The sequence below is a fragment of the Scylla paramamosain genome, chromosome 7 (assembly GCF_035594125.1).
Source record: "Scylla paramamosain isolate STU-SP2022 chromosome 7, ASM3559412v1, whole genome shotgun sequence".
NCBI lineage: Eukaryota > Metazoa > Arthropoda > Malacostraca > Decapoda > Portunidae > Scylla > Scylla paramamosain.
In genome coordinates this window covers 5,169,248-5,185,000 of record NC_087157.1, presented here as the reverse complement: position 1 = coordinate 5,185,000, position 15,753 = coordinate 5,169,248, and the positions used below count along the sequence as shown (strand labels likewise).

At 45.9% G+C, this 15,753-nt stretch overlaps 1 protein-coding gene across 18 annotated transcripts in view; it reads left to right on the top strand.

Moving 5' to 3' along the window:
* LOC135101945 (nephrin-like) overlaps window positions 1-15,753 on the top strand; it is a 529,348-nt gene that overhangs the window by 282,529 nt on the left and 231,066 nt on the right. For all 18 annotated transcript variants that reach the window (XM_064006385.1, XM_064006371.1, XM_064006370.1 and 15 more), the window contains one exon: window positions 6,247-8,680. In XM_064006385.1, coding sequence (XP_063862455.1) covers window positions 8,593-8,680 — 88 coding nt within the window. In that variant the 5' untranslated portion in view covers window positions 6,247-8,592. The remainder of the gene's footprint in view (window positions 1-6,246; window positions 8,681-15,753) is intronic.

The window sequence follows — 15,753 nt, the reverse complement described above, 5'->3', positions numbered from 1 at the left end:
ATAGTGCCTCGATGGCCCTCACTCTTGGATGCGCCAATACTCGAGGTTATAGTCTTTTGTCAGTGCCGCGTTTATCTGCTTGCTTGTTCTTTCTTTCTGTCTCCCGCTCTGTGTTCTCTGTGTCTTTTTGCTTCGATATTATACTTTATAGTAAATGTTTCTGCTTGTCATCTCATTCAGTAGGTTTTCGTTGAAGTTACTGTGGTTTGCAAGGGTGTTTTCATGATTCTAATGATAATTTACGTAGGTTTCTGCATTAGCAATGAGGAAAATACCCATGAGAACCAGACTGATTATCTCTGCTCTCTGAAAAATCGTCCTGATTAGAGAGCAAAGCGTCCCAGAATTTGATCAAGTGTCTTATCATTGCCGTGTCTGCCTGTCTGGTCCTTCTCCCTGTCCCTCGCTCGCCGTGCCGCCATGTCTTTCTGCTCACATGTGTCTCCCGAAGATGTGCGGTGTCTGGTGTGAGGAAGTGTCTGTATTTGCCTGAAGGAGGAGGAACCTGCCTACCATTCACTTCATTCCGCATTCCATAACTCATTCACAGAACCACGTCAGCTGAGGGGGAAATCAGAGCTCCATTTTACCGGTCCTTTCATCTTCCCTCACCCCCTCCTCCCCCTTCCTTCTCTCCCCTCCTCTGTTCCCCGTGGCGCGGTAATATGCTGCATCGTCTTTACCTTTCCCTCCTTGCTACCTGCTCCAAAAGGTAATGCAATTTTATGCAGTGCGTACAGCTTTGGGAGACGAAGGATTTTCATATCTTGTTTGTTCTATCTTTCTCTCTCTTCCCCTTTCTGTCTATCCATCTACTGTCTACTTACCGACCTACCTACCTGTCTATCTGTTACTTTTTAAAATCTATTGCTATTTATTTTGTTCCTCAGCTCTCTCTCTCTCTCTCTCTCTCTCTCTCTCTCTCTCTCTCTCTCTCTCTCTCTCTCTCTCTCTCTCTCTCTCTCTCTCTCTCTCTCTCTCTCTCTCTCTCTCTCTCTCTCTCGTCAGCAGCAGTGGCCGCTGTGTTATTCGTATCACAACACACCTCGCCTCTCTCGGCGTCTCCCGCACCTTCATCGCTTCCCCTACATCGGCAATCAATGAACACTTGACTCCTGAAGATGGGCGGGGCGAAGAAGCTTATTTTTATCCCTTCTTTTATATCAACGAGTGAAGTTTGACGCTCTGACCAGCAAAGGGTGGGAAGAAGGGGAAGTGTGTGAGGAGCGGCGTTGGTAGAGAGAGTCCTCTGATCTTTGTTGTATCAGAGTAGGAGAGAAGGGGAGAGTGAGAGGGAGAGTGGAGGAGGAAGTTCTCTCTCACTCTCTCTCTCTTTTTCTCTCCACCTCTCTTCATATTATGTTGACGAAGAAGAGGCAGAGATTGAGGAAAAAGGAGAGGGAGAGATTAGTTTGGGAATGAAAAGATGAAAGGAAGGAGAAATTAGGAGCATAGATAAATTCTTCCAGGGAAATGTAAAAGTCTCTCTCTCTCTCTCTCTCTCTCTCTCTCTCTCTCTCTCTCTCTCTCTCTCTCTCTCTCTCTCTCTCTCTCTCTCTCTCTCTCTCTCTCTTGTCTTTCCTCTTTTTTATCTTTATATTTAATTTGGGTGACGAAGGTGAAAGTTAATAACCGTGAGAGAGTAAAATTGGAAAATAAAGAAGAGAGGAAGAAAGACAAACAAAAAATGTAAGCTTCAGAGAGAGAGAGAGAGAGAGAGAGAGAGAGAGAATCAAGGATCACAAATTATGAAAGAGACTTTTGAAGGTCAGGTGAAGTAACGTGTACTCCGTTACCTCCACACCACCACCACCACCACCACTACCACTACCTCCTCTACCTCCACCTCCACCACCAACACCTCTTCCACAATGCATGCAGCCCAGGTGGCTTGATGAAGGCACCTCTTGACTTCCCTCGCCCTAGCCACACCTGTCCTCTCCTCCCTCCACACGTCAGCTCCTCTCCCCTCAGTCCCTCCACAGCTTACATCTTTCCCTTCCTCCATACATCACTGTGTCTCCCTCCCTCCCTCCCTCCACTCTAACGTCATCTCTCCTATTCTAACTCATTCCATTTCTAAGGTAAGGAGAAAGGAATCCTGATGTTATCTATTTATCCCACTTGTAATTAATTAACCTTTCGACTGCCTCACCTTCGTCTCAGCCTGGTGTCATAGTTTAGTGGAAGTTAAGGTTTAGAAAGACTACGCTCGCGGCGAAAGGTGTCATGGAATATTTAGAATCTTGATGAATCTAAGGCCGCGTTCACACCAAGCGAGTCGCGTCGCGTCAAGTCAAGGCAAGTCATCATGCGTCATGAATCGCCACCCGAGTTTAACATTAATTTGTATGTATATTTGAAAAAACCGTTCACACCAAGCGAGTCGCGTCGCGTCAAGTCACGGCGCGTCGCGTCGCGTCGAGTCACAGATAGGGCTGGACCCATTTTCTACATCAGTCACAGCGAGTCCGTCGTTGCGGGAGCATGATGGAAGTGGAATTCCTGATAAATTTAGTTCGAGAACGCCCTCCCATATATGATCCTAGTGACCGCAACCACCGGGATCGGGATGTCATAGCTGCCCTGTGGAAGGAGGTTGCTGCTGCAAATTTTTCATGTGTCATCCTAAAGTAGTTGTAGAATTTTTCTGGATGGTTCACCAGGTCTGGGAATAGATGAGAGAAGTTTCCAAAATCTGGCCTCTTGATGTTCAGTTCATGGATCCATATTCGTTGTTTCTTCTTACGTCTGCGACGACGAAGCCACAACAAAGCAGCTACTTCAGCCAGGGAACATGCATCCATTCTCCATGAAATTACCCAGGTCACTGAGTGCTGACTTGACGCGGGCTGACGCAGTCGGTGTGAACGGAGATGAGTCAAAATGAATCGCATCAAATGACGCTCTTGACTTGACGCGACGCGACTCGCTTGGTGTGAACGCGGCCTTAGTCTTTTTCTCCCAAATGTAATTAATTAACCTTTGAGGGCTACACCTTCTTTTCACCTTGATGTAAGTGAAGATTTTGAAAGGCAGCACTCCCAGTAAATATTTTTTTTAGTGGCTGTAGCTTAATTTTTGATGAACTGGTGCTTAGAGTTACTGGAAATAAAAACACATGTGCCTTTATCAGTCAAAGGGTTAATGCATTAGTAGTAGTAAATAAAACTACGTACTTCAACAGATGTCTTAATTACTGACCAATAGAGCTCCTGGCATTTATTCTTTCTATTTATTCCCATTTCCTATCAAGCATTCCTTTCCCAGCACCACCATAGTCTCGCATCCCCTCATGTCTTATCCACCTCACAGCACAGCATCTCCCCAGAGTCTTGTCTCATCTTTAATCTCCATCCCTCCTCCTCCTCCTTCTCCTCCTCCTCCTCCTCCTCCGCCTCCTCCTCCTTTATCCTCTCCTCCCTTATCCCATTTCGTCTCCTTAGCTTGTCCTTCTCCCACGCCATTCCTGCTTACCACGATACATCCCTTACTTCATTTAGGTACGTGTGTCCTCCTCCTCCTCCTCCTCCTCCTATCCCTCTTCCTCTGTCAGTCTTCCCCTCTGCCTGCCCCTCGGCGCGTCCTCTCCTAATTGCACCACCTGTCCACTCTTGAAGTCACCTGTGTCCGGAATTTAGAGCCGCACATGCACCTAATTTTCGTACATGAATTTAGATTTCTGCTAGAGAGAGAGAGAGAGAGAGAGAGAGAGAGAGAGAGAGAGAGAGAGAGAGAGAGAGAGAGAGAGAGAGAGAGAGAGAGGAAAAATTATAAATGCAAAAAATACCTGTAAACCGCGGGAAACAAAAATAAAAAGCAATATTTTACTCCTGCAGTAACAAATGGTAAATGAGAAGAAGAGGAGGGATCTCGAGGAAAAGAGAAAATGAAAAGAAAGAAAATACAGAGGCTACCAGAAAAAAAAAAATGAAAAGTGAAGAGGAAAGAGCGCAATGCAACATGGGAACACAAATGAATAACAAGCAGAAAAGTGCGTCCGTCTGTTCATCCAGCCAGGAAAAAGAAAGAAAAAAAAAACTAGTTACTCTCAAAATACATGAGAGAGAGAGAGAGAGAGAGAGAGAGAGAGAGAGAGAGAGAGAGAGAGAGAGAGAGAGAGAGAGAGAGAGAGAGAGAGAGCCAATATATCACGTTTGTTAGATAAAAACCAAAGAAAAAATGTCAATGATGTGACTTAAGAATAATAACAAGGAAGGAAATAAGAGAAGGTGGTGGAAAACGAGAAAATAATCGATAAAGAGGAGGACAGAAAGCTGAAGGGAAGATAACAGAGAACAAAACAGATCCAAATTCATGTGCGTGTCCGCCGTCGCGTTTGTTTCACCGCGCGCTTGCAATAAAAGCGAACGAATGAAATAGAGAACAGAAAGATCCAATAATCCAACAGAACGTGGAGAAACAAAGCACCATAAGAGAGAGAGAGAGAGAGAGAGAGAGAGAGAGAGAGAGAGAGAGAGAGAGAGAGAGAGAGAGAGAGATTTTGTGTGTTCGTGTTTACATTAGTGCGTGCGTTCATGTAAGCATGCGTGTGACTTACGTGTTATATGTATGTGTGCGTGTGTTCTTTGTGTGTGTGTGTGTGTGTGTGTGTGTGTGTGTGTGTGTGTGTGTGTGTGTGTGTGTGTGTGTGTGTGTGTGTGTGTGTGTGTAACAGTGCGTGTGTGCCATCCCTGTGGTACAAAGGTTAAGAATGACTGATCACCGTTTTTTTTATTTACAGCTCGGCGACAAAAACTCTCTCTCTCTCTCTCTCTCTCTCTCTCTCTCTCTCTCTCTCTCTCTCTCTCTCTCTCTCTCTCTCTCTCTCTCTTCGAATCGTGACTTATTACCCTTTCTTTAAGACTCCCGAAGAAAAAAAAAAGAAAACATTAATAATAAACTGGAGGTGTACCGAACTTTACCTTCAACTTTGAAATTATTACCGGAACAATAAATGCTTTTGGAAAAATAAGAAACTCCTTGAAAAATAATATCATAAGACTTCGGGTAAAGTTTGTAATCCTCCTCCTCCTCCTCCTCCTCCTCTTCCTCCTCCTCCTCCTCCTCGTAGCCTCACACCGCTTGCGCATTCATAGCATCGTAAACAGAGCATTAACTCACGCAAATGGGCGGCGCAGAGTGATGTGGTGTGAGTCCCTTCCTTGAGTGTTTCCTTTTCCTTCTTATATTTGCGTGTCTTGCTCTCCCTGCTTATTGCCTCCTACTTACACACGTCCTTATGAAGCGTTAGAGTAAGTAGGTCTCTCTCTGTGTGTGTGTGTGTGTGTGTGTGTGTGTGTGTGCTTGCAGTTGTTGCTTTTAAGATGCATGCGATGTTTATGAGCGCAGTGAAAATTGATTAAAACGAAGAGTTATTGGCAATTTTGGTCTAACGATGTGTATATGTGTGAGTGTGTTTGTGTGTGTGTGTGGTGGTGGTGGTCTTTGATGTCATATAAAAGCCCCAGCCATGTGGTTTTGAAGGCTATTAGTGCTATTACTGTTTGTTTGAGGACCTTTGTTTCCTCAATACCTCGCGTTGGAATTGTTCTCTCCTTTCATTGCCTTCCATTAACTTATACTGTTGCACATTATAAAAACCAATTAAAGGTGTCAATTAGAGACACTTTTCCAGGACCGGTGGCCATAAATTCGTGTTTATGCTGCATTATATTAACTGGACTTTCTCAGGCGTGACGTTATTTGGTCATTTTTTACGCTTCTCAAAATCCATGACACATTTGGAATTTTTGATGACTCTTGCGTCTGTTGCTCTTTAGTTTTGATTTTTTTTTTTTTTTTTGTCTATTTACTTTTTTTTTTTTTTTGTCACTACTTACCTGTTTCCATTGCCATTATCAAGGCGAAGGAGAGAGGAGGAAAAGCTAAGCCGCCGTATATGTGTCGGTGGAGGTAAACAAATCATTAAACTATTTGCTTTTCCTCTCTCTCTCTCTCTCTCTCTCTCTCTCTCTCTCTCTCTCTCTCAGCATTATGTAATAGCTACGCTCACGTTTTAAAATAATATTTTTGTCTATTATTTAATGGGCGTTCTATTTAATATATACTTATGAAATGATAAATAGTTTTTAGCGTTACTAACCCAGCATCAGTTCTCCTTCCCCTCCTCCTTATGTCATTCCCCACGAGTCCCTCCAAATGACACAGTAGATTAAGGTAGAAGTAAGAACCACCACAGAGTATTAATTTTTTGCTTATTTTCTCCCCTCTCCCCTCGTTCAGAAGGCTGCGTGTGGCGTGGAGGGCGCGGGTGGCAGGGCCCGGGAGGGACGAACCAGCGGCAACTTGGCCCATTAGCGCCGCCCTGAAGAAGGAGATAGCGCCAGCCTCTGGGGAGTGCCGCCACCCTCTCAAGAGCTCCTTCTGCTGAGCCGCCAGTTTCCCTGCCATCGTTTTTTTAGAGAAGCGACAGAAAAAAGATAAGTAAAAAGAAAAGCATTACATTCTTCCTTTTCCGCTGGAGTCGTCTTTCTTGTGGTCTTAGGAATGCGGAAGGAGTTTCTCTTCAGACCCTGTCTCCCGCATGGCGTCTGCACCAGGAATTGAAGGACGTCCAAACAGCGAACTGAAGGAAAATATCAAGGCACTATTTTCTGTTGACTGTCCCGCTGTGAATGTTAAGGGCGGGCCAACCAGTACAGCTCCCGCCAGCCAGCCAGGCCTTGGCGGCACGGCAAGAGTAATTGCCCGTCAGAAGCCCCGCACCCCGCAGTCCCAGGCCTGAACATCTCGCCTCTGATTGGCTGCTGCCGCTGCTCTTCGGAACTGTAAAAGCAAATTCGTTCATTAAAGATGCACGGGAAACATCCGGTCGAGCGAGGAATATAATTCTCACTAATTAAGGCTCATCAGGTCGCAGGCCTCTCAAAAGCCGCCTCATTGATCGCCACGCCACGCCTCCCTCACCCTCCTCTTTGAAGGACGCCCCCGCAGGCCGCTTCCAGTAATTCAGCTCCCATTGGTCAATCAGAGTGAAAGAAAAAAAAAAGGGAAGTGTCCTTTGTATGGACGGCACGTGAAGGCCACAGGGATCTGGAGAAACGCCGCGTGATTGGTCAGCGGGAGTGAGGGTGCGACGTGTGCGGGAGCGGTATTAGACGCGCCCCGCACCTTGCCCCAGCCCTGCCACGACTGTGATGCGAGGTGACTAAAGTACTAATTACAACCCCAGGAAGAAGAAGGAGGGCGAGGAGAAGTAGGAGGCGGAAGAGGGGGTATTAAAAAATGATACTGCAATTAGCGTGAAGCATCCGGGGGTAAAATCCTCGAAAAAAAATGTAGTGTGAAAGTTGCGAGTGTTTGCCTTCTGGTCGTTCTCGTGCTCGAGGACACGGAGGAGCAGTGGAGAGACGTGGAGAAGGAGGGGAAGGAGGAGGAGGAGGAGGTGGCGGTGGTGTTGGCGGAGGAGAGGAAGAGGCAGCCAACCTTCCACCCTCCACCGACCAAGGCTGTTCAGGAAAAGTCCAAGGAAATTCTTGCGAAAAATTGCTCGTTTCTCGTGTGTGGGCTGCCAGTGGTGCGTTGTCCTTTTTTCTCTTCCTTTTTCGCGTAAGTGTTTTTTTGCCTTTATATGTGGAGGAGAGGAATTGAACCTGAGCAGCAAGCGAATGGCAGTGACTAATCTTGAAAAATAAATACTGTGACAGACAACACACGTCCATGAGTACTTGACATTGTAGAAGGAAAGGAGAGAAAATAAAAAGCGTGTTATTGGAGACAAACAAAAAGGAAAAAGTAGTGGAACTGATATAGGTAAACCCTCGCACGAAAGGACACTTGAAGCTCGATTCTGGCAACATAGAGACATACTGTGTGACAAGTGCCTGAGTGGGTGTACGCGTGTGTGTGGGTACGTGTGTAGCAAGTGTGGGCGTGTAATTGTGCGCCAGGTGTCATTGGACGGGAGAGTCTAGGAGAAATCAATTTGTAACTCGTAAGGAACCACCACTCGCTCTTCGCTATTGGCACGTCGCTCGGTCCTGGCTCGGGGTGTCGGCAATATATCGCCGCGCTGTGACTGTTTGGCACCCGCGCCTTGACGCTATCTGGAAAGGACACAAATTGGACATCAATACGGTTCACTTCGAGACGTTACCGTTACCGCCACGACCACCACCATCGCCACTACCACCACTACCACCACCGCCACAAAGGTTACAGTCACCGTTCCCATCACCTCCCTTGTAATTTGCGTGTTACGACCCTGGGAAATCAGAGGATATTAATTGCCTCGTTTACGGCACGCACACAAATAGCCTGCGGACTCAAGTAATTATATCAGCCATCGGGCACGCTCCTCTCCCCGGCAGTAAATAAATAAGGATAACGCTCGCCACGATATGGATGACGGACCCACACGCCTCCCTCAGACACGCGGCCGCTCTTTTGGTGAGGAAACAAGAAATAAGTGTGAGCTGCGCCGCTTAATGGAGGAGGACGTGTAGCAGATATACAGAAGAAACAGTCTCGTAAAGTGCGTTCAAGACGCTGTGTGTACCTGTGTGGGTGTGTCCTAAACCAGTGTGTTTATACCTGTGCATCGTTAAGTGTTCACTGACGCCGCCCACAATGCTGCCCACGCCCGCTGCACGCCTCCTCGCCTTCCTCGCCTGCTGCTTGGGCGTTACCTTCACACCCGCAGCGGCTTATCGTAAAGGTAAGTGGATCACATCTCGTCTTGTTGCACCTGTACGCGCCGCTTGTCTTCCCGAGTTGTTACCTGTCATCATTAGTCACGGTAAATCCTCAACGTTGGTTAGTCTTTTGGTAGAAAGCCGGGAATTTTGTATTATACGTAACACCAGGTGAGTCTTTTCATGGGCGGAGTGTTGCTGATGATCCCCGCAGCTCACAGCACACCGCACGCTCATGTCAAGCGGAGGAAAAACGAAGCCACGCATCGCTGAACAGTCAGTTGTCTTGCGGGATCTGGAGCTACATTGCCGCTCACTTTTTATTTTTATTTTTATTTCTCTGTTTTCTCTATTTTTGTTTTTTCTTAACTGGCATGACGGGAGTTGATGTGCAGATCAAAGCGGTGCCACCAAGCAGTGCCTCGCCACCACCACCACCACCACCACCACCACCACCACCGTCGTCACCGTCCGTGCCACCCTCAGGTAAATCGGCTTTCCGGACTTCACTGTTGGGTGTCATGGCTACGAGGCATGTTATCGGCACCGGCAGATTTTTTATATTTATTTATTTATTTTTTTTTATGGCGGCGACACTTTTTTCTTCTTCTTTTTCTTTCCTTTCTCTTTCTTTTATTCTTTCTTTCCATTCCGTTGGGTTCAGTTTCGGTCCCTCTACGCTTCTGTTGACATTTGGAGGCGAGGCGAGGCGAGGCGAGGCGAGGCAGAGCGTGCAGGGAGGTGAAGAACAGGGACTCAAATGAAGAAAAGTAGTGAAGTAGGAGGAGAGTGAGGAGTGAGAGTAAGAAATAAGAGACTTTGATAGGGGGTTTAAAGTCCCTCCTCCCCCCTAAGCCTCATCTATCCCACGCCCCCCCCCCTTAAACCATCATTATTGTGGAAGTAAGCAGACACGACCACCATTGCGTTTTTTCTTCCCCCATCATCTTTTGTCCTTTTCTCCTTCCTTTCCATCCGTGTTTACGTATATACTTTTCAACTGTCTCCCTTTTGTTCGCGACATTTGTAAACATAAGCATCTTTTCTTCTTCCTGTATTTGCTTCCCCCAACTTTTTTTTTTTCCAGCCTTTTTTTCCCCTCTGTTCTTTATTTGCTGCCACGTGTGTTTTTTTATTGCTGGGTTTGCTGCCTCGCCTCACCTCACTCCCTACTATCTCTCCTCTCCTCCCTCCCTCCCTTCTACCCCCGCCATCCTCTCTCTCTCCCTCTCTCCATCCCCTTCTCTTCTCCCACCCTCCCTGCTCTCCCTGTTTCCTCTCACACCACCTCAGTTTATTTTTTTACCTCGTCCTACAATCCTATTCTTTTATTTTTACGTATATTTTTTTTTTCTGTATCTTTCCCTCTTTCTCGTCTCCAGCCACTCTTGTATCCCTTTGTCCCTTTATTCACTACACGGATGCCATTCCTAAGGGACCTCCACGCCCTGTATCCTTTTTTCCTTTCCCTTTAAACTCTCCCATTTCTACTCCCACCAGTACTCTTACCTAAGCTTCCTTCTTTTTTTTTTACCTATTATATATACATAGCTCCCTACTCTCCACCCAGTCCACTTAAGTCTTTTTCCTTTTTCCCGCATTTCTTATCCCACTTTTCCGTGTTTCACTTTTGTCTTTTATATTTTTTTTTTCTACTCCATGTTTTTATTTCTCTGTTTGCTACTTTCCTGTCTTTCCTTTTTTTCCCTTACATATTTTACGTTTGTCGTTTTCTGTTCCCTTTCTCGTATCTTTTTTTTTTCCACATTCCTATCACTTGTTTTTCTCTTCATTTCACCTTTACCAGCCCCCTCCTGTTGCTTTTTTTCTTGACTCCTTTCTTCTATTATCATTATCATTTCGCTATCCATCTCTCTTTCAATCCTTCTCATCTTCCTATGCATATCCTCTCCTTCCTACTCCTATTAATTTCCCCTCTTAATTCACACATGTCCATTCTTTTCACTGTTCTTCTCTTCTTTCACCCTTTTCTCATTCTTTCAATCTCCCAATCTGTCTTCTCTTCATCCTATCACCATCTACTCCTATTACAATTTATCTTCTCACCTCTTCACGTTTACCTGTCTCCCTTCTTTTCTTTTTCCATCCTATCATCATTGTCACCATCTCCCTATTCGTATTCTTTCCTCTCCTTTCCCATCTTCCCCTGCATATCCCCTCTTTATCATTTTTTCCCTTTTATTCCACACTTACGTCCTTTTTTCCAAATTTCCCCCTTCCATGCTATTATCGGCCTCCCTACCTCACTATTCCCCCTCATATGCCTTCCCCTTTAATCACCCTTTATCACACTTTTCCCCCTATTATCCCATATTTGCTTTTTCTAATCCCCTTTTCTCCCGTATTTCATCGAATCATAGCCATCCTTACTTCGCAATCAGTCCTTTTCCCCTTCATCGTTCATCCCAAGATCTATTTTTTTCTCTACGTCTCCCCTGCACGATTTCCACGATTCTTATTCCGTTTTCTACTGTATTTCATCCAATCATAGCAGTTCTTACTTCCCAATCACTCCCTTCAACTTTCATTGTTCATACCAAGATCCGTTATACGTTTTCCCTCCCTTTCCTTTCCCCTTTCTCAAACCTGCACGATTCCTACCCCCTTCCTCTTTCCTCTCCCACTCATTCCCTTTCCCTATCCCTTCCAGCCCTCTGTGTCCCTCCCGCGTGATCCAGGGCGGTGTGAACGACCCCCCGAGTTGTAATCTTCATAAAAAGTGATATAATGAGTCTATGAACGAGAGAAAAGCGAAGCCACGGTGACGTTCCTCATAAACCTTGCGTTAGTCTCAGTCTCAGTCTCTCTTTTTATTTATTTATTTTTTTGTAGGGAAAGTCGGCAAAAGGTCGAGGAACTGGAGGAGTGGTGGAAGAAGGTATTAATGAGGAAGGAGAGATGGATGTGTAGTAGGACATGAAAATAGTGTAGTGCAGGTCAAGGAAGGGGAGAGAGAAGAGGAAAAGGAGGAGAAGGAAGAGGAGGTGGAGGAGACTCGGATAGAGATAGTAGGAAAACAAGAGAGGGGAAAATTTGACTGAATAAAAAGGAGGAAGAAGGAAAAAAAATCGAGGAAATAGGAGAAAAGTAAGAAGTCGGAAGAAGAGTAGCGAAGAAGCAGAATGAAAAGGAAAAGAAGGAGATGAAAATAAGACGAAAATGGAAGAAATGGAGAAAAGAAGGGGAGGAGGAGTGGAAATTAATGCATAGATAGGAAAGGAGATATTTTTCACACGTCCCATAAATAATGATGATGACGGTCGGTCACAAATAACGTCAATTATGATTGTATCTTGCGATTTATGACAACGAGGAGCGACAGCCTGTGTGTGTGTGTGTGTGTGTGTATGTGTGTGTGTGTGTGTGTGTGTGTGTGTGTGTCTGGTTTCTTCCGCCATTACTGGTTTGATTTATTGAATGATGTCCATAATTGGGTTCATATCTGAAGGACGTTTCTTGCTAACATTTATATTTTTGTTTTATTGCATCTTATTTGACAGGAATGTTGTTGTTGTTGTTGATGATGGTGGTCGTGGTGGTGATGGTGGTGGTGGCGGTGGCGGTGGCGGCGGCGTTGCTTCCTCGCTCAAAGTCGTGAATACCTATACATTTTTTTCTCTTTTTTACTCGTCATTTAGGCCCTCCTGTATATCGATGTATGCCCGTATTGTTGCTGCAGTGGTGGTGGTGGTGGTGGTGGTAGTAGTTCTGCAGGTATGGTTATTGCTTCCCTTATTGTTGCTGGTGAAGGGGAGTGACGGTGGTGGCGTGGGTGGGTGGTGGTGTTTCTGTGTGGTGGTGGCGGCGGCGGCGGTCACGTAGCCGTAAGATCTTAATTACCGTGTAGGGTTTGGACAGCCTGCTCGCTTCCTCCGCCCCACGGTAATGAAATTATATATTCATGCCATGATACATTGCTTCCCCCCAACTCCTTGACTCCTCAGCCACCCCCACCTCCACTCCTACGATGTGTGCCCCTCCTCTTGTTCTTTTTCCTTCTCCTTTTCCTTTTCCTCCTCCTCCTCCTCCTCCTCCTCCTCCTCCTCCTCCTCCTCCTCCCTTCCTGAGTGTATTCCGATAACAGTATTGCGTTTTGTTTCCACGAGAGCTTTGTGCTGTGTTCCGATCACAGTTTGTGGCAGTTTTGTAGCCAAAACGCCTGGCACTGCTGCTGCTATAACGTCTGGCACCATTGCCATAGGGTTTGGGACTGTTCTAGAAGGAATACAAAGGAATATAAAGAAAGACAAACGGCAATAGATTTTGAAGTCCTTATTAGGCTTTTGTATAACTGATACACTAACTACGAGTGTAAGAGACAGGACAGCAAAGTAGGAAGAGGAGGAGGAGGAGGAGGAGGAGGAGGAGGCGGCGAGTATTTGCATATTCGTATGTTTTTAAAGCTAATAGCCATCTTCTTTTCTATTAAGCTGCACAAACTTTTTTTTTTATACTATCTTTGTGTGGTGAAATGAGAACAACCTCCCGGCGTGTTGTGAGGCGTTGCTTGCTTGCTTACGACTATCTTCTTTTGCGTGACGTTCAATTTGCATACACTCTGAGAAACACATGTACACTCACAAGCCATCTAATCTTGTTGTAGAATATAGGGTAGCTTTTTATTCAAATAGATCCCATTATTCATATAAACTAATGAAAACAATTTAAAGGAATGGAAGCTGAGATGACAAGTAATAACAGGATTACAACTAATGGCAATGAACATGACTTGTTAATTGTATAGAGGCATATCACCTTTAAGCCTCCTCCCAGGAACCACTGAAGGGAACATGTAGAAGTCATAGGGATATAAATGACTTACTGTTAGAGAGGAACCTGAGGGAGGATGTGACCTTTGACGATCTGTGAGGTGGAGGAGAAGTGGAGGTGATGGTGTCGTGTGTGCATGTGTAATGGCGGAGGGTGTGTGTTGCGAGAGCCAGTCCATATGCTCTTTTTCTTTTCCCTTCATTCCTCGTCATCTGAGTCGTGGCCCGGAGGTCGACAGAAAGCGGTACGTCCCTCGTAAGTCTGAATCCTTTGTGTTGACGCGGATCAGGTATTTGTTCGGGAAAGACTGAAGGATATAACCAACTTTTCCTCATGTAATACCCGCTTTGAGAGTTGTGCTTGCTTTGATCAGCCTGACTTCATGGCGGGCGCTTGTGGTGATTATGGTAATAATGAATAATAAACAGGTTCGTAATTTTAAACAATTTAGGCTCTCGTAAGAAATTATTTCAAAGGCCACACAGATGGTCAGCCGTGTTCTTATGATTTTTTTTTTTATTGAAGGTGCAGAATTTTATGTTCAGTTACCTTAATAGAATCATGCAAACACTATTGAAAACCTTAACAATTTCCACTGCAGCATTTAAAAGTTAGACGAGTTTCAGCTCCGAAGCGTTTAAGAATACGAGGTGTGTCATTAAAGTTCCAGGACTGGTGTCCTAAAAGATGAATTTCAAACCCAAGCCACAAACCACCATATTTCCCCTTCAAAGTAATCCTTCTGGAGTATACAACTGCGCTCCCAACCCTCTACAGTCACTAATCTTTTTCTTACGTGCTTTTAAAATCATGTCCTCTGTTGCAGGTCGTTTAACAATGAGCGCTGAACAGCGAACAAACTTGAAGTTTTTGGTGCAGTTGGGGAAAACGCCGTCAGAAGCACTGGGTATGCTGCAAAAAGTGTACGGGGATGAGACAATGTCACGCTCACGTGTTTTTGAGTGGTGCAAGAGGTTCAAAGAGGGCCGGGAGGACGTGGAAGATGACCCCAGGAGTGGAAGACCCTCAACGAGCAGGAATGAGGCCAATGTTGAGCGTGTCAAGCAGATGGTGCGTGACGATCGTCGGTTGACTGTTCGAAAGATCGCAGATGAGCTTGGCATGAACCACAACAGCGTGTGGAAGATTATCACTGAAGATCTGGGCATGCGGAAAGTCTGTGCGAAGATGGTGCCGAGACTCCTGAACGATGACCAGAAGGGACGACGCATGCAGGTGTGTCAGGACATCCTCGAGCGTCTGGAAACTGAACCAGACTTGCTCAGGAGAGTCATCACCGGCGATGAGTCCTGGGTATTTGAGTACGACCCGGAGACCAAACGCCAGAGCCTTCAATGGAAGAGTCCGGCGTCGCCACGGCCGAAGAAAGCAAGGCAGTCCAGGTCCAGCTTCAAGGTCATGTTGATCGCTTTCTTCGATGTGAGGGGCATCGTCCACTGCGAGTTCTTGCCACAGGGCCAGACAGTCAACCAACATGTGTACAAAGAAGTACTGCGGCGTCTGCTTCGTGCAGTGCGCGAGAAGAGGCGGGAGTTGTGGCAGGGCAACTCGTGGCTGCTTCACCACGACAATGCGCCTGCTCACAATGCCCTGAGCATCAGAGAGTTCTTGGCCAAGAAGAACATCGCCGTGCTGGAGCAACCGCCCTACTCACCTGACCTCGCTCCGTGCGACTTCTTCCTCTTCCCCAAGCTCAAGGAGGTCATGAAGGGGACCCGTTTTGATGATGCGGACGACATCAAAAAGGCCGTGACGACGGAGCTGAGGAGCATCCCGCAAGAATCCTTCCAGCAGTGCATGCAAGCCTGGCAGAGAAGGATGGACAAGTGCATGCGGTGCCAGGGGGATTACTTCGAAGGAGATAACCTATAGTTTGTAGCCTGGATGTGAAATAAAACTTGTGTGGCACCAGTCCTGGAACTTTAATGACACACCTCGTACAAAGCTAGTGGTGATGGTGATCATGATGAGGATAATAACAACACTACACATAACAGTAACAATACAACTACTGCAGCAGCAACAGCAACAACAATCATGCAATCACCTTTTTCCTTTCCGCATTCCCCAAGTGTCAAGCTACTCCTTTCTCACCTTTCTCACCTGCTGTTTTCACTCTTTTCTTCACTGTTTCGATTTCCATCTGTACCTCTCACTGTGCTTCAATTCCTATATCTCCATCTCACTCACCCATTTTCTGCCTTCCCTACCAATTCGTCTCTTCTGTTTTGACTCTTAACCACACCAATAACCTTCCTCTGTGCCACTCTGCATCACTAACCAC